The sequence below is a fragment of the Rhinopithecus roxellana genome, chromosome 14, assembly GCF_007565055.1.
Source record: "Rhinopithecus roxellana isolate Shanxi Qingling chromosome 14, ASM756505v1, whole genome shotgun sequence".
NCBI lineage: Eukaryota > Metazoa > Chordata > Mammalia > Primates > Cercopithecidae > Rhinopithecus > Rhinopithecus roxellana.
Window position 1 is genome coordinate 81,066,494 of NC_044562.1, and position 20,169 is coordinate 81,086,662.

The window sequence follows — 20,169 nt, forward strand, 5'->3', positions numbered from 1 at the left end:
TTTTTGGTGTGTTGGGGGTGGCTTGAACAAGCATTTCATGCACATGATTAAATACACAATTATTTTGCTTTGCTTTAGATATTTACCAGGATTCCACTGAGATAATATATGTGCTCTTCTTTCTCACAGTATTTGCTTAGGGCCAAACCATATAGTATAATACATATTTCGGGGGCTAAAAATACTTTCTTATTTAGGAAAGAGGAGGAAGTTGAATTCAGTTAGAAGTGTACAAGAGTCAAGAGACTAGGAATCTAGCTTGGCCTCCTCACTACCTAATTTTATAATCTCCTATAAGTAACTTTCTCTTGGTTTTCTTGTCTATAAAGTGTGCAGGGAAGAGAGGATTACTAAATTCTTTATATGTAGACGTTTTCAGATTAGCCCTAAAGTTTTTGCTTTTGTATTAAATAATGGGATCATTTAGTTTCCTTATGCGTCCAATATAAACAGTCCCTTTTAAAACACATTATAAATATATATCATGCCCTGATACCACTTTTTAAATGTATATTCTCATAGTAACGAGCAAGATCAATCTTCCTAAATCAAATATTATTTACTAAATAACCAGTCTTTAACTAGGCATTTTCAAAATCAGCTGTTTCCTCATGAATCATTTCTCTAATTTAGAACATGAATAAGTTCCTCAATGATCCAGCAGGGGGTACCATCGAAGAAGACTGGCAGGAGGTACTGTAGTGCCACTGTTTATTTTGGAAGGGATCTAGATACTTCTGTCACTTCTGCACATTCATTCCAAATCTAAGCTGTGTCTAAAATGTATTTTAATGACTATGTGAAAACTTAAATGTCATCTAGAATTGCATTTTTTAAATGAATTTGGCACAATCAGCCTTGTCTCTAAATAATTTGTAAAGAAGCGTGTTAAGTGTAGCTATTTTAATACACTACCTTTTTTTTTTGGCCTCTCTCTCTCTCTCTCTCTCTCTCTCTCTCTCTCTCTCTCATATACAACTAGGCTAATTTGGAGATTATAATTATAAAAGAACTTTCTTATATTCCATTAAGTTGAAGGCCACAGAATACAGAACCCAAAAATTCTTTTGAATATGACTTTATAATGCATTGGCTCTAAATATTGGTGATCTTACTGAATCCTGCAGTTTCCTATAATCATAACTGGTTTAGCAGAGTGTCTACATTGCTAATCTCTCTCATTTTTATGTTGATTAAACCTTTCCTAATGGATTTAGTACATACAGAGAAATGAGAAAAGCCAAAGAAATTATACTGCCAGCGAATTTCAATGAACCATATATGAGACCAAGGAAGATGACATGCAAACCCACATTATTAAAATTTGAAATTAATTCCCAACCTTCCTGAGGAGAATATCTACAGGTTAAGTGATAATGATGATAATAATAACAGATTTATACAGCGCCTTATGGCTTTCACGTAAATTGTCTCTTTGATTCCTCACCAAGACTCTGTGTGGTAAATGATGATCCCCATTTTTCAGCCAAGGAAACTGAAGCTCAGAGAGAAGTTAAGACAGTAGTTGAAGGCCAGGCGCAGGGGCTCACGCCTGTAATCCCAGCACTTTGGGAGGCTGACGTGGGAGGATCATGAGGTCAAGAGATCGAGACCATCCTGGCCAACATTGTATAACCCCGTCTCTACTAAAAATAGAAAAATTAGCTGAGTACAGTGGCATGCTCCTGCAATCCCAGTTACTCGGGAGGCTGAGGCAAGAGAATCACTTGAACCCAGGAGGCGGAGGGTGCAGTGAGCGGAGCCATTGCACTCCAGCCTGGATGACAGAGCAAGACTCCATCTCAAATAAAATAAAAAAAAAAGTCAAATTCATGCAAGTAATAAGTAGCACAGTTGAAATTAAATTCAGATAGTCTGGATTTATTTCACACACTATTTTTGTACTCTTTCTACTTTAGCTCCCTGTCCAGTAGTATTCTTACATTTCAAATATAAAGGGGGAATTGGGACAGACAGTAAGCACACTGCCTAATGCAAAACCATTAGAAGCAGCTTACATTAGCAGAGAAGCTGTGGCAGTCACTCCTGGAAACAGCTGCCTGGTACCTTGCCATCCGCTCCTTCAGGGAGACCACTTCGTGGAGGTCTGACACAACCTCGCCCAGAGCAGCACTGTCTTCTGCAAATCCACTCTCAGGCTTAGTAGGGCCAGCAATCGCTGAAAGCAAATGGAGCGTGCTTAGGTATGTGTGTTAAGCTTTAAGAAGAAAACAGCATCATCTTATAAATGATGAAGCATTTAAAACATTTGAGCTCATAAAATGGACTGTAGCATTTCACAATATTTTCAATGTCTCATGGTCATCTCCTTCAAGCTTTCAAGCAAAGTTACAAAATGTGTGTATAACAGCATAAAGTTAGGTGAACAGTAAAAATTTATCCCCCCTCCTACTCTTGCAATTATTGTGATGAGAAATATTTAGTAACAGATATATAATAACAATTAACATTCCTCAAGAACTATGTTTTGAATTTATGCTAAATTCTACGTGCATTTTCAAATTTACTTTGCTAACAATCTTGTGAGGTAGGTAATATTATTTTCTTTTCTTTCTTTTTTTTTTTTTTTGAGACGGAGTCTCGCTCTGTCGCCCAGGCTGGAGTGTAGTGGCCGGATCTCAGCTCACTGCAAGCTCTGCCTCCCGGGTTCCCGCCATTCTCCTGCCTCAGCCTCCCGAGTAGCTGGGACTACAGGCGGCCGCCACCTCGCCCGGCTAGTTTTTTGTATCTTTTAGTAGAGAAGGGGTTTCACCATGTTAGCCAGGATGGTCTCGATCTCCTGACCTCGTGATCCGCCCGTCTCGGCCTCCCAAAGTGCTGGGATTACAGGCTTGAGCCACCGCACCCGACCGTAATATTATTTTCTATAAATTTATATAAGAAAATGGAGAGTCACGGCTATTAAAAAACTTTCCAAGGATCACACCTTTAATAAGTGGCAGATTTGAATATGGTTTGACAAAATCTTTAACAAGTCTGAGAGTTGCTCCTTTCTTCTCTCCTCACCCCTCAACCTTTAAGGAGATACGTCCAGCTAAAATATGCAAATACTGTTAATATTATGGGCTGTGGATTTTTTTTTCTTTTCTTCATATGGGGAATGTATTACATAAGAAAGAAGAAATAGTATCATTAGAAACAGCTTTGTCAGGCACCCATTTCAGAGAGCCTGATAATTTACCCATGAAGCCATCTACTTGGCAAAAATGCAGGGTAGGAGGAATTATTTATCTGGAAACGGTGTGAAAGACTGATTGCACAATCACAGAATAGCAGTTGTTAGAAACAGAATGATCTTAGAGATCATCGAACCTAACCCAATCTAATCAACTCCTTTTAGGCAGAAGAAAACATATGCCTGACTGTTTCCTTATGTGAAAGGAACATAAGGACCCTCCATTGTTCTGTGATTCTCCAAGGCTATTTAGCTTATGTATGCCAGAACTGTTCTCAAAACTAGTTTTTCTTATTTAATCTAGTGGTTTTTGTTGTTATCCCTCTGCTTGATGGTTTACTATTCACTCTTAGATGGTTATGATTCCAAAATCATTTCAAGGGTATGATATAGGTATGTATACATGTGCTTTTGTATATGAGTTTATGTATATGCATCACTCATTTATGCATCTCCTGCCTTCACTCTTAGGGCTGGTAGTTTCTGGGGCTTACGGGGTAGGGCTTTTTGTAGTACTTTTTATTTGGGTTGTTATAATTTAATCACTACCAACCAAGGCCCAAATAACCTCTAGTAAAAGACAGCCAAGCTGTTCCCTCCCTGCCCCGTTCTTCCTCTCTCCTCCCTCAATTCTCAGTCCTCAAGTTGAACCATCTTATTGAATTGCTTGCTTTTTCTATTAGCGTTTTTAAGATTTATGTACACAACAGCAGTTGAGAACAATTTCTGTGGCCTAGAAAAATTAAAAATCATTTTCATTTTGACACCTTCCTAGAGTATTTGGTTTTCCATAGAGACTTCTTATTCAGTAAACACTTTCATATATTGTAATTAAAATAGTAAAAATACTTAACATGCTACCAAAAAGATACAAAGCATAAAGGAATAAGACATTGTATTATATGAATGCTGATTGTACAACACTGATTATATTGACAACAAATGCCAGTTATCTTTGAAATTCACCTGTCATCCAAAACCTCATAGCCATACAAAAGACTCCTCCACTTGATTCTGATAAAAAGAGATTCCAACAAATCACTGAAAGTCTTTCACATGCCGAGGAAAAGCTCTTTATTTTTCCCTGTGGATTATCTATCTGCACAGATGAATTCAGTTTACATTCAACTGTGCTGTTCTTACTTTGATGTGAATGAATGTCATATAGATTTTATTGAACATAATACCCTAAAGTTGTTCCACATTAAAATATAAATTTTATTTTGTGTGTTATCCATAACAGAAGCCATTCTTTTGGTAATCTTAATAGTAGTTCAGGCTTTTTTTTGGCTAAAATTTACAAATAGTATTTAGCTTTCAAATATTTGATTTTTATCATTTTTTAATGACAAAATGCCCAACATTATTCGTCAAAAAGAAATCAGTGGGCTGAGTATTGACATATTTGGATTCCATTGCTCATGGCCTTTTTGGATGATCATAGAAAAGACTTTCATTCTTTTTTTCTCTCTCTCTGTCACTACTCCCACCGCCGCCCTGCTTTCCCCATCAGCCTATCAGTAACTGCATACTCAGGTAGGGTCTCGGATTAGAAAAATTACCTTGAACCAATAGGCTGTATCCACATTATTTCCTAACTTTCTAAGTCAATATCTATCAATTTCTTCATATGAAAAATTAGGCGATACTTCCTGCCCAGTCTACTATAATGCAGTGCGCCTGCAGCTGATAACACCTGATGTAAATTTTTAGGGTACGTAAGTCAGCCCCTTCTTTAGGGATGTGGGGGATAGAAGAGAGGAACATGAGGTGCCTGGCCTCATAATACTCAATTCCACATGTCTTAGAAGCAATTGAGTTTAGAGAGCAGTATAAATAAGCTGACGGTATTATTTAAAGAAAAAGGAAACTTAGAGGAACAAATAAAGATGCTTATTGTCATACAACACTTGTGGAAAAATAGGGAATGATAAAACCATTAAGCGTGCAAGTCGGACAAGAAAAGAACAAACTAAAAGGCTAAAGTACTCTGTGAAAAGGAGGAAGGGAAAAGTTAAATTTTCAAATGACTATTTCTGTTAGAAAGCATTATAAATATTAATATCACAAAATCATTTTGTTGGAGTTTCTGTCTCTGAGGCTTAGAGGTAATTTATTGTACAGATGAGTAATCCAAAATCCAAAGAAGTTCAGTGAATTCTCCCAAATCTCGAGTTAATGGTATAGCTGGGCTTAGAATTCATTGCACACTAAACATAGAAAGCATGCATTTATTCACATATAAGAAAATAATTTATAATCTATTCAAAACATTCATTCTTTTTGTAGTAAAATACATCCCACAAAGCAGAAAAAACATATAGAGAAGCATTTTGAAAGAAAATAAAACACTAAAAAATACAACCTATTATCATGGCAACTATTAGATAACAAGGATAAGAATATCTTTTATAAGGGTTTTGAGGTTCTTAGAAAAAAGATTTACATTTTAATTTTGATATAATATAAAAAGTCATATACTATAGATAGATCCAACTTATGCCCATTTCTACATTCTTAAATCATGAGAAATTGTGTGACTAGAGATATTTTTTCCCAACCACCAAACATATGCTTTTCTTCTGCAGTTTTTAAAAACAAACTAAATCTATTCATAAAATTTGACCAGGTTATAGAAATTCATTATGCCTTTCTGAATTTTACTTTCTATGGAGAGTCCATGTTTAAAACATTTAAAAAACACACAATGGTGCAATATTTATAAGGCAGAACACTCTTCCTTTCTTGAACGATTATTCACATGTCCGCAGTCTGTAACAGAAAGGATTGAATAGCAACCCCTTTGTGTTTCCTTGAAGTTGGTAAGATGTCAGAGACAGAAAACAGTGAGGAATAGTCAATGTAACATAAATTCTAGAATTTTCTCCTACTTTTACAATTTATATAATCAGAGAAAGAATTCTTACGGATATGCACAGATTAATATATAGAAATATTTCAAAAGGATCATTGATAGATTTGTTATGAATCATCCTAAACTAGCTGTACAGGAAATTTCAAATTTGGAATTCAGTGATTTATAAAAATGATATGTTCTTACAACATTAAGAAGTGAAAAATCTATCCTCATTTCCTATTAAGCAATTATCCAACAATCTGAAATAAGTTATAAATATGATCCTAAAATTTTCATAGAGTTACAATTTGGAAATAAAGTTCAATGGCTTGATACATAGAGCTAGGGTCAATGTGTTGCTCTAAATTACTGTCGGATCCTGAAAAAAACTATGCAGAAGACACCTACTGTGTCTGGGTTCACAATCTTATTTTGTGATTGTCACAACCTTATTTGACACAATCTTTGTCACAATCTTATTTCTAAAGCCAGATAAATGTAAATATTTCCTATTACTTTCAAAATATGAGAGATACATTCTTAAATTGTAGCTGTGGATAGTCATATGGAAAGGATGACTGTGTAACAACACAATTGACAATACTGGATGAGAGATATATTAATACTAGGTACTTTAAAAGTGGCTTAAACATTGCTTAAATTTGTGTGAGTCATCTCATTTATTTTCCCTTGTGCCTTCCCATTGTGGACAATGCAAAAGTCTGCAGAATAAAATGGAAAGCACTTTGAACTCCTTATTTCTTTCAGAGACTACTTGATAGTGTCTGGGTTGTGAGGCTGATATGATATGAGCCATGTCTGATTTTTAGCAGAGACTTGGCCAACGTGAAATCAGAAGACAAGACATTTGCCAAAGATGAGAAAAGAACTAAAGATACTCAAGCATTTTGAAAAATTAAAATACACATTGAAGGCAGTAAATAGGATAATATATGCTATAGAAAAGAAAATCAATAGCATATTAGCAGCAATATGAAATATGGCAAAGATGGAAAACAGAGGAAAATCCATACTACAGGCATTTCAGTGTGAGGATGGGGAAGTAGGTAGAAGAAATAAGATATACTAGAAGAAAAAAAATTGCCAAAAATGAAATTTGGGGCATAGATTGAAAATATTTACCACAAGCCAGGAATAAAGTTAATTTAAACATACCAACATATTGGCAAATCCTAGTGAACATTTTAAGTTCATGGAAAAAGAAAAATTCTGTAGTTATCCAGATACATGAAGAGTAATAAATAAAGAATAATAAAGAAACAAAATTCAGATATCCTTAGATATTTCCTTTACAATGCTGAACACTAAAGGGAATTACAGAACCAGTTACTGGTTACTGAAATTTTAGTTTTGTGAACCAGGGTCTACATAGGTCCAAGTTGATAACCATGTGAGAAGGCAACAAAAAGTCAAAAACAGACCATGTAATAACAAAGGCAGCCCAAAGGAAAACGAAGGCCCTCAAAATATAATAAGGTAGACATAAAAATAGTTGTATTTATTTATTTATAACTAAAAGTATTAATCATAGAAATATTCAGAGGTCAAATTTCACATCGAAGGATGAAAACAAACAACCTAACGATGTACCATGTGCAATAAATAGATGCAAAACAAACCATACAATTTAAAAAATATATTGGACAATAAATTACCAGGCAAATATAAATGAAGAAAAGTCATCATTACTATGCTATTTTCAGGCAAAGTATCCTTAAAAACAAATTATTCATATATTAAATGAGATAAAGGACCATTCCATAGCTAAAAGATACCATCCCACTATGAAGCTGGAAAAAGTGTTGACCACTACATGCTAATTAGCACAGTACAGCAACAGTAAAAGGCCATTAGTAACAAGGAAAAGGAAACCTTTATGGGAAAATAATAGCTGTGGGTGACTTTACCATATCTTTCTACATATTGCCAGATGAAAGCTCAGAAATAAATGATTTTGAATTATATAATTAGTTATATAATTATATAATTGACAAAGTTTATATAATTAATTATATAATTGATAAGGTTTATTTATATTTATTCTCACTAAACAAATATTGATTATCTACAAAAAGCATAAGATACTTTCACTACCTTTCAGGGCTTTCAGTATAGTTGGAGAGACAGGGTATTATAGCCAGTGTGTAATGGGTTTGTTCCAGCTGAGTTGGAGGGACATAATCCACCTGGGTATGTTAGTGAGGCAGGTATCAGGAAAGGCATCTGAAAAGTAGAACATGTGTACTGAATCCTGAGGGAGTTGGCCATGTGAATATGTGTTAGAGAGAAAGATGCAGAAAGGGGATGAAACTGCAGCACTCTTAACAAACTTTGCTGAGAAAAACTGGGTAACGATTTGAGGAAAACATTAAGAGATCCCCACCTCACAGCATATTGCAAGTGAAATACCAGATGGCTAAAGAATTAAATATTTTTAAAAATTATGAATCTTTAGAGAAATACAAGTAGTTCATAAAATGGCTTCAACTGGACTTTATAAGCATAAAAATTCAAAGTAAAAAATATTTTCAGCAAAATTTATAAGAGAAAATAAAAATTAGAAAAGGATAATTATAATAAATACACATATTTATTTTCATTAAAGAACACTGATGGGCCAGAAAAAAAATGCTAATATTGAATAATGGATAAAGAACTTCAAAGAATGATTTACAAGTGAAAACTTCATAGCAAATATTTATAAAGTGCTTTCTATGTGTCAGAATATGAATCCATTTAATACTCTCAATCACACTAGGAGATAGAGGCTATTTTATTTTTTATCTCTATTTTACAGATAAGGAAACACAGACAGTTTCTAAAACCTGTGCCAGTTCAGACAGCTGGTGAGTTTCACAGCTGGGAAGGGAAGCTCAGCAATCCGGCCCCAGGCTCTGTGACAGCTCCAATTCTGATGCTACCTATGCTACCGATTAAGAAAGACAGGTGTTCAACAACAAACAAAATCACTATGCTCAGTAAGCAAATGAAGGAAAAGTCAAACAACAAAGAGATGCCTTTTACTGTTAGGAACTGACTCATATCGCACATACAATAAAAATATCCATAATATTCCCAGATGGCTAGTCCAGTGTATTATTGTGACACAAAAGAAATTCTAAGGTTAACAATAATCTAAACTGTTTAGCAGAAAAAACTGAATTTATTATTTTTTCTTTGAAATATGCTAAAATCAATGTAATCCCACCTAAGAACCAGGCAAAGTTTGCTGGTGAGTCCCATGGAAGCCTGCAGAGCTGAAGTGATCATAGATACCAGCTTCAAGAAGGCAAGTACACTTCAGGTGACACATCAATAGCTTTGCTACTTTATTCTGGATGCTCATTATAAAGAAGTCAACTGTTTAGTTCTTGAAAAAAACTTGATTTAGAACTACATTGGGAGAGTGATAAATTCTGTCAAACCTAAATACATGATCTATAACCCTGCTTGAATTTGTGTGCAGGATATCATACCAATACACATATCATAGGCTCAGAGCCATTAGCATGAATAAATTTTTCTATAATTCTTAATATTTGCAAATCCCTCAGCTAATAATAAAATTCATCTCTTTTAAGCATTCAGAATGCTACTGCCAAGTAAAATTTGTAATCAATTTGAGTTTTATATATTCTTATCCTCATTTGAATATTATAAAACCAAGAAATAGATGGAGAATAAAATGAAAGCAAGTGTACAGCACAGTCCTGTATTAATTCAGAGTTCTTAAAAAACCATGGAGAAGAAGGGCGAGGGAACAAAAATGAGTGGAAGTAAGCACAAAAACCATCTTGTAGCATTTTTTTCCAGCAAATGAACACAGTGACTCAGATTCCATTTTCCCAAACTAACTTCCCTGTGATCCTATTCCCCCAAAATGCATTGTGTTATTGTATGTGTACTTGTCACCTTCCCAAAAATCCATCCATTTATGTGATCATTTGGGCTTTATATATTAACAAAAGAAGATCTCTCATGGTAATAAAAAGGGTTAGTTCTTGCTTTCTTACTAAGTCTGTCCTAGCTAGTATTCTCCTGGTTCACCAGATACTGGAAGTGATTCTTTAAATCCAGTTGCCTATTAGAGGAAGAAGACAAAATTTAGCATTGTCGTAGACAGAACATTGGTCCCCCAAAGATGTTCACATCCTAATCTCCAGGATCTATGAATATGTAACCTTACATGGCAAAAGAGATTTTGCAGATATAATGAAGTTAAGGATTTTGAGATGGGAAGATTATCCCAGGTTAACCAAGTGGGTTCAATGTAATCACAAGGGTCCTCATAAATGAAAGAGGGAGTCAGGAGCATTAAGACAGGAGATGTGATGACAGAAATGGGAGAGAAAAGAGATTGAAGATTCTACACTGCTGGCTTTGAAGATGGGAATAAGGTCCACAAATCAAAGAATACAGGCAGCTTCTGGAAGTTGGGAAAGGCAAAGAAGCAGATTCTCCCCTACAGCTTCTGGAGGAAGGTTGGCACAGCCAACACTTTCCTTTTTTCCCAGTGAAACCCATTTTGGACTTCAGACCTCCAGAACTGTAAGAAAATAGATGAGCGCTATTGGAATCTGTTGCATTTTTTGGTAATTTCTTGCAGCAGCAACAGGAAACTGATACAAGCATTCACTGTACACATACATATGTCTGTCCAAGTCACAAATTGCTACATACTGGATACTTTTAAATGCATATTTCAGTTCCTGCTCCCCAAATTGCGCAGACACATAAATATACAAACCACTATGTGATGGAGCCATCTCTGAAGTTACTCTTCATGTTCCAAAAAAAGAAGTGTCCGCCTTCCTGATAAGACTCAGTTTAAGTGTCCATTTAGATTCTAATCTCTCTAAATAATATGACTGTTATTTATAACTGCTGTCACTTCTCTTTCTATAGACATGTCCCGTGTCTTTTGCAGCTCGTATCATCTCATAGGAAGTACTTCTGGTACTACAGCAGTTATGAATTAAGAAAATTTGATCAGAAGTTAGGTAATCATTAGTATAAAAATGTTGCTAGTTTGGGCATATATGAAAATCTAATCATACTGCTATTAAACATTTTTAAATTAATCGGTTAGCTTAGAGATTTAACCAGTTAAAAAAATCAATAATTGAATAAAATGACTTAAATTTCATTGAAATAGTCTAATAAATTAGAATCATTAAAAATGCCTGTAGAGGGTACATATTTTTACAGCATAAGTCTCTTGTTGGACATTTCTCTCAGAATTATATTACATTATAATAATGATAGCTATCAGTTAATGAATATAATGTGTTAATTATTTTACATGTATTATCCCATTAATTCTCATAACAACCACATATGATGGGTGGTTTATTCCCATTTTAGTGATGAGGAAGTAACACTCAGAAGATATCATATAGTAAGTAGCTGAGCCTGGAGTTGATTTCAAGTATTTCTGCATACAACTTTAAACTCTACACAGTCTCTTATGTAAATATATTTTCATTAAAATAAAACATTTTTATTTCAAGGTAAATTTTTAATTAAGGGAATGAAACTTGTTTTCTGCTTCTTAAATATATGCACATAAATCCTTTCTAGACATTGACTTCAGCATAATCTAAGGATAAATCAAAGGGAAGCAAATAAGCTGAATTTCCACAGCTATCAGTTACTCTTTTTCATTCTTACAAGTTTGAGTTTAGAATTAGAAATCAAAGCAAACCCCTCAGCTATATTGCTTTGGTCACCATAGACATCAGACTTGAGAAGGGGTTAGGGATAGGTCCAACTGAACAGAGAAGAGAATAAACTTGACTGTAAGGAAGGGAAAATGCAAAGCAGGGGCCACTGGTCTCATTTTCGAGTGATCTACTATTCTCCAGGGGATGGGAGGTGGTGTTGCACTTTCATCCAAATGTCCCCTTGTCTCAATCTTCATCACAGCTATATACTGAAGGTATATGGTACCATTCCTGCACTTCCTTCCTTCCTTCCTTCCTTCCTTCCTTCCTTCCTTCCTTCCTTCCTTCCTTCCTTCCTTCCTTCCTTCCCTTGACTTGCCTCCCTCCCTCCCTCCCTCCTTCCCCCCTCTGCCCTCCCTCCCTCTCTTTCTTTCTTTCTTGACAAAGCCTCACTCTGTTGCCTAGGTTGGAGTGCAGTGGCATGATCTCAGCTCACTGCAACCTCTGCATCCCATCCCGGTTTCAAGCAATTCTCCTGCCTCAGCCTTCGGAGTAGCTGGGATTACAGGCACCCGCCACCACACCCGGCTAATTTTTGTACTTTTAGTAGACACAGAGTTTCACCATGTTGGTCAGGCTGGTCTCAAACTCCTGGCCTCAAGTAATCCGGCTGTCTTGGCCTCCCCAAGTGCTGAGATTCCAGGCGTGAGCCACCACACCTGGCAGGTATATGGTACATTTTCCTCTTAGGGCTTTAGTCATGCATTCTCTAAACATCTACTTCCCATCCACTGTCGAGTAGGCACGGTTGTCAGAGCTGGAGACAAATTAATCACCATTATAGTCAGTCATGCTCCACTTGAAGAGATAAAAAAAAGAATAACACTAGAAAGATTCTCAAGAAATACAGTATTGATCTGACCTTATTTCTAAAATGATAAATAGAACCGGTTTTATGAATGTATATGACATGTAAAGTGCTAATTTATATGTGGTTTTGGCACTAGGTCAAGAACCACCAATTTTTCACCGATAAGCAACATGAAAGTCCACTGAAAATGTAAAGTTCATGAAAATCACCCTAGCACGTCACACTATAGAGACAGATCTGCTCTTTCTACCCCGCTCCCTTAACGGTTCCTCATTTTTTTTTCCTGCTCTGTGTTTTTTAGGTAAAATCATGAAATCGTCATTCAAAGTTACTCACTTTTAAAATTTCCTATGGGGCCTTTGAGAAATGGGCTTGGCACGGTGAACACTGGCCATGACCCAGACCAGCCCAGGTAATTACTAGGCCAGTCTTTCAGTCCCTGCTGCTTGGTGGTTACCTACCAAAGGTAAAGAGAAGGAAACTGTATCCTTCATTGATGGTTCATTCTACTGCTACTGTGCTAAGTACCCATGTGTTGAAAAACTCAACATTGTGAGGACAACCCCTAAAAATATTGTTATGTTTGGTCAGTTTGAATATGCATCTCCTTTCTATTTAATTTCAGCACTCATTCTATTTAAACTAGTTGCTATCCTATTATTTCTAAAGTCTCTGTTTTAGAAAATCCTAAAATTTCATACATAATTATCTGTCTTACAGAATTGCTACCTCTGTGACATAACTTTTATTTCTGACCCTGATTTTCGAATGTATCCCCTTTTCATTGCTACCGCTTCATTTGTGCTTTTCCTTTTCCAAACTTCCCTGTGATTCTCAGCTTTCCAGATCCTCCTTTTATGTGTGGTTTAGTTACTAGGGGTCTGTGCCCTTGTGGGGAGAATTTCATCTTCTTTCTGGTTGTCTTAGCTAGAAAGAGAACTTGAAATAGCAAGCAAATGTGCTCACCCCTCAGCCATGGAGAGACAGTAGGCAGGCTCCGTCTATGATTAATAGCAAGCGTGTGTGCCTCTAAGGGACTGGTTAAAATATCCACTGGTGCCCCTAAAACCATCATGGCCTCCAGAATACACAGAAAGTGATTTAATTCTGGGTCAAAGCAGTGCATTGGTATATGGGGATGACACGTGCCTACTAGCTTAAAATCTTTTTCCTAAAATGATCAACTTCTTTCTTTCATAGATTTTGTAAAATTCCATATGAAGCTAGGTCATGTGTAGTGAACTGTTTTGTTTAATTCCAAGTATGCTGTTGGCATTCAACAGAACAAAAAGTATGCCAAGGTAATGTAATGGAGATGAAACTTTAATAATTTGTGGCTTTGAAAAGTATCTTCCTGGCAGGCTTATATTTAAGTTGTTTGAATGTACGCAGAGGTAGGAATGCTAATCATTTACCGATTATTACCTTAAATCATTTTTGTGCTAAAAGCATTCTGTAGGATCTAGAGGTATCTGAATGTGTTTTAGGAATTTCCTCTCTTCACCTTCATCCAAACTTTCACCCCTCTCTTAAGGTTAGCATCTGAAATTTATTTTGACAAAGGATATTAAAAGAAAGCCCAGATCATCACATCCAACTCTCACCAACTTATACATGACACTCTAGCAGCTTTTCTCCTATTAATCACACTTTTTGTTTGAATAACAAAATGTATTTAATTCAATCCAATTTTTGTCTTAGAAAAATCAATCCCTGAATTTACACAAACTGTTTTCAATGATCTTAAGTCTTTGTTTAAAATGCTTTTTCTGCCTAAGTCCACGAACAGCAGCATACTTTGATATTTTTTCTTTTGAACTAAATGACTGATAGAATTGATCAAAGAAAGGAAGCCACACTAATTCAACACACTTTCTTTACTGAACATTATTTGGGAAAATGAAGCAATCAAGAAGAAAAGTGAAAATGCTTAAATAATGCAGCACGGCTTGGTGAATAACCTACTCTTCTGGAAGTAAATTCACTCTTTCAGAGCAGTGATGTGCTTTGAAAAGTAGTATCTCAAACCTTGAAAACTTTCAAAGCAATGTAACTTTTAATTACTTTATCTTGGGTAGGAATACAAAATTTCTACTTAACTGGCTAATGTTAAGCAGAAACGTTAAGAATCCATGTAGGACACCATTTTTCTTAACAAAGCTTTATGCTTTTCTAATGTGCTTTAAATGAAAAGGTAATTGGCATCTTGTTCATATATTTGTACTTTCACAACTGCATTTTGATTCCTCTCTTTCATAATTTTAAAGGACAGTGAATAATGTTGCATACATTTTAAACAGTTTTTTTAAAACAGTTTAGAACAGGAATGTTTACATATTAAAATTATAATAATTTTAATGTATCAAAACTCTGATGCAACCAGATGCTGGGTTACTCTCCTCTGTAACCAGTAACATGACACAAATACCCTTTACCCATGAATGCAGCACGTAATTTCAAAAGAAAGAGATGATGTCAGATTCCTAATGATATGCTGGTACTAGGAACAGTCCAAAGGGTGGAAGTAATTCAATAGTCTTCCCTGCTTATGATACACATGGAGTGTATAATTAGTCATTATTGTCATCCCTTAATTTATTTACAGTTATTTATCTTTAAAAATTTGACATAGGCATTTGTTTTTTTTTCCCTCAGATTCAAAACCTAATCCTATAAATGCACCATACATGGAAGAACTCATTTATGCTGTTTTACTCCTGTTTTTAAAGGGCAAAGTTATTTTTATTAAATGTTATTCAAATTGAAACCTGCTTTTTCCCGTGCATGTTAAGACAGATACATCAGTGATGAATTTAACAACAAAGAATTTAACACTTGCAAACAGAAGTCTTCCTACACCAATGGTATTTAAACTCAAGTAAAGTAGACAATAAGGGGGAGGAAAGTTGGGATGGGATGTAAAAAGCAATTGGGTTTCTTTGTAAAATTCCATATGAAACTAGATTTTCACGGTGTTAAAGAAGTTGTGAATATGGAGGACTGGCCACCACACAGTGGCCAGAAATGCTCGTTTTAGGCTCCTTACATGCAATGGTGGGAAAAATAGAAAATATTTTCAAAAATAGTATGCTTGCATGTTCCCTAATAGTGAGTGGCAGAGCCTTCCCTAATATTTTTGCAGAACTGGTTATTAAATTTCTGTTTTTATCTAGAACTAAAATTTCTAGATCACCAAGAAGTAAACTGATGGTTGAGATTAAAATAGTCAACTTCATAAGTATTTAACATTTAACATATTGACATATAAACAGTGGGTACCCATTAAGCATTTGTTGAATGAATTTGCCTTGAAATAATATTGCAAAAGTTAATGTCTGTCTTTTCATGGTTCTCGTTGGCAGATTTTGTTACTTTCTCTCTCCTATTTTTTTTTGAAGTGTAGAAAACAAGTGTAAATTCTGCAATAGAAGTTATTAAGCAACATTGAGAAGTTATGTGAAACTTGGGATTACAGCTTCCAAGAAGGAGCAAAAATAAATATCTTGCATGTAAACCTGTGAGTCTCCCACAGTGAAATTCAGCTCTTCACCCAAAAGTCTCAGCAGGGCACCACATGAGCAGGTGAAAATTAGAACTGTGTAAAAATGTTTGCTTGGAAAGTGAAACCAGTCAATTTTGGGCTTTCTGGCAAATGTAATTTCTGCCAAAATCTCTCGTTATTATATAGCTGCACAAAGCAATTAGAAACGTTACGGCTAAAAAATTCCAAATACATTCATGTCTCCATCATATTTCAGTCCAGAAGAAAAGAACTAGCCTCCCCAGCCCAGTGAGCTAAGTACACACAGGACAGGAAAACACCCACCCCACTCCACACACATACCTACACACAACCAACCCACCCCAAGCCACATTTTTCTTTGGAGGACCCTTGAATCGGAAGCAGTATCCTCCTAGTTTTGTGGGATCTAGGAAGAAGACTTCAGTAGACTTTCAGGATGTCCCAGGGTACTCGAGTTGGAAGCCTGCCAAGGAAAGCAGACGTGGCACGAAGCCCTCGGACCCATTCACCAGCATTGCAGGGTCACAGGAAATGTCAGAAACCTCACTAAGCCTGACACTAGGTTGCCATTAAAGAAAGCCTCACAGAAGGAGGAACACAAAATGCTGATGCTTTGCAAGCACTCTGTGCTGTTCTTTACAGTGTCAAACCTGAGCATAGACTTGTTAAGTGACTAGACACACAAATAGCACTCATCTATCGTGGTCAGTCTGTACACACACACACACACACACACACAATTCCTGACACCCAACCATGTATAGTCTCCAGGGTTCCATCCCCAGTCTTCCTTTTTTTGTCTTACCACACACACTCCATCAGATCTCAGCTTCATCCATATTACACCCAATGCACATCTCTAGTAGCTATTTCATCTCTAATCTTATGTTGCCCAAACTTTTAAAATTTAACATGGCTTAAAAATATTACCCACAAACTTATTTCCAGTCTTAAATTTTCAAGTTGTATATTATCATAGAGAATATTTGGGATTGTCAGGAAAAATGACAAATATATAATAATAACGAGTCAGTTAAAGGTGAATAAATGATGTTGAGTATTAGCTTATGTGCAGAACTATGAATCTTTCTCCCTCTCTCTCACACACACATAAAGATACACACACACATACGGCAGCCTGGGAATGGGAGCAAAAGTAGCACATTATGGGAAAATGTTGAATTGGTTTTCAGTTTGATGGATTTAGCCGGAATTGGAGGCAGAGTGATATGAGGTGTCAATGGAAGCTCTGCTGCTAACGCAGGGCCCAGACTGAGTGGGCATTAGGTCTAGCCTCCCCACATTAAGCTCTCAAACCTACTCTTGCAGTCTGGAGTCAGATGCTTTCAACACATCTGAGTTGTTTCTGGCCTTTGTTTTGAAATGTGTGCCCTCATCCATTGCAGGCTCCAACTTTTCTTGTCCCTATACCCACTGATTTCTGATCTTGTGATTTTCCTGATTCACTGCACCATTTCACTGGCTTGTGATTTTTTTGCTTCCTCTTCAACTATTGAGTTCTCTTTGCCTTCTTTCCTTTAGATTCCCATGATAAACAGTCTGGTCTCCACAGACCCATCTTTCAGTGCCTCGCTCCTGAGTGAGAGTTCTTCCATCTTTTCACAGATGCTGTGAGTGGATTCAAAACATGGAGAGATGACGTAAATAAAGGTGGAAGGGGCTGCTGTGCAGGACATGCTAAGAATGTGGAGACCATGCCGAAGATCAAGCTCAGTTGCAGTTGAAAAGAAAGAGTGACAGACACATAAAAAAATGCTCATCATTACTCGCCATCAGAAAAATGCAAATCAAAATCACAATGAGATACCATCTCACACCAGTTAGAATGGCAATCATTAAAAAAATCAGGAAACGACAGGTGCTGGAGAGGATGTGGAGAAATAGGAACACTTTTACACTGTTGGTGGGACTGTAAACTAGTTCAACCATTGTGGAAGACAGTGTGGCGATTCCTCAAGGATCTAGAACTAGAAATACTATTTGACCCATCCATCCCATTACTGGGGATATACCCAAAGGATTATAAATCATGCTGCTATAAAGACACATGCCCACATATGTTTATTGCAGCACTATTCCCAATAGCAAAGACTTGGAATCAACCCAAATGTCCATCAGTGACAGACTGGATTAAGAAAATGTGGCACATATACACCATGGAATACTATGCAGCCATAAAAATGGATGAGTTTGTGTCCTTTGTAGGGACATGGATGCAGCTGGAAACCATCATTCTCAGCAAACTATCGCAAGAACAGAAAACCAAACACCGCATGTTCTCACTCATAGGTGGGAGTTGAACAATGAGATCACTTGGACTGGGGAAGGGGAACATCACACACTGGGGCCTATTGTGGGAAGGGGGGAGGGGTGAGGGATAGCATTAGGAGAGATACCTAATGTAAATGACGAGTTAATGGGTGCAGCACACCAACATGGCACATGTATACATAGGTAACAAACCTGCACGTTGTGCACATGTACCCTAGAACTTAAGGTATAATAAAAAAAAGAAAAGAAAAGAAAGAGTGGAAGAAATGTAAGAAAGAAAACTGTGATCAGAGAGAGTATTTTGAGTCTATGAACTAGGTCAAATTACTGACAAGGTTTAAAATGTGACTGTGAGTAGCCTTGTCAGAAAAGAAACTGGAGTCATTAGGGTTGAGATGGTTGAAGAATTCAGTTTTTTGAAGTAATATGATGTTGACATCACCAAGGATAACAGAAAGTATATTTGTTTCAAGTGTCAGAAGGATTATAATAAGAAGGGGCACTTAATAGCTTTCTACAACTCCAGAAAAGGACAGTAATTTAATTTGAGCTGAAGAGTGCATCTGTGAAAGATAAGGGTGTTTTTAACAACAGAACAACCTATTAAATCAGGTAGACAAGTTTCTCTCTTAAACAGTTTTTAGTGTGTTGCAGTTTTCAGTGTTCAGCATATAGAGTCACATGGTATTTTACATTCTTATCTTGATCCCTGGAATATAATGATGATAGTTATTATGCTACATTATACTCATATAGTAAATAATAATAGTAATAATATTAATAATAAAAGCTTATACAGTACTTACTATGTGCCATGGACTGATGCGTTAGAACTTTACACAGATAAATTTGTTTAATTCTTGAAATAAGACTATGAGATAGATACTACTAGTATCTCTGATTTCAGATGAGGAAATGAGGCACAGAGTTGTTAATTTGCCCAAGGTCAATCAGTAGGTAAGTGTAAGACATGGAATTCAAACCCAGGCAGTCTGGTGCCAAAGTCTGCATTCAACCAGTTAGGGTTAACCTGACAGTATTTTCTATTTTCCTGTAAAGTGTTATGTGGAGTTCATTTAGAAACTCTTCTGGCTCTGGGAGGTGATGTTTCTGTGATTCTGGTGAACTGAGAACACTTCATACATTTCAAGGCTGGTTATAATGCTGGGGTTACAGAAAATAATTCAGAGGTCTTTAATAGAAATGAAATATAAAAGAAGGAAGGGGAAAGGGAGAAAGAGAAAAATAGCACATTATTCGTGAAATTTATCTGATTTTAATGATTGATCAAAATGTAAACATGGGCCAGGTGTGGCAGCTCACGCCTGTAATCCCAGCACTTTGGGAGGCTGAGGCAGGTGGATCACCTGAGTTTCAGACTAGCCTGCCCAACATGGTGAAACCTCATCTCTACGAAAAATACAAAAATTAGCTGGTGTGGTGGTTCATGCCTGTAATCCCAGCTACTAGGGAGGCTGAGGCAGGAGAATCATTTGAACCAGGGAGATGGAGGTTGCAGTGACCCAAGTTCGTGCCATTGCCTGGGCAACAGAATGAGACTCCACCTCAAAAAAAAAAAAAAAAAAAGAAAGAAAGAAAGAAAGAAAGAAAATGGAAAGATGGTACCAACAATGAAAATGTATATATCAACCCCTGAAACTCCTTTTATATATCCACCCCTGGAAGAATAAAATTGTGCTATTATTATGATAATTTAGTTTGACATTTCCTCAATATAAATAGTTA

At 36.2% G+C, this 20,169-nt stretch overlaps 1 protein-coding gene across 3 annotated transcripts in view; it reads right to left on the reverse strand.

Moving 5' to 3' along the window:
• The window catches only part of XIRP2 (xin actin binding repeat containing 2), a 79,174-nt gene that overhangs the window by 52,029 nt on the left and 6,976 nt on the right, over positions 1-20,169 (reverse strand). For 2 of the 3 annotated variants that reach the window (XM_010367857.2, XM_010367858.2), the window contains one exon: positions 2,019-2,179. In XM_010367857.2, coding sequence (XP_010366159.2) covers positions 2,019-2,075 — 57 coding nt within the window. In that variant the 5' untranslated portion in view covers positions 2,076-2,179. Of the gene's footprint in view, positions 1-2,018; positions 2,180-20,169 lie in introns of those variants that run through there. The other variant, XM_030916756.1, reaches the window with a different exon arrangement.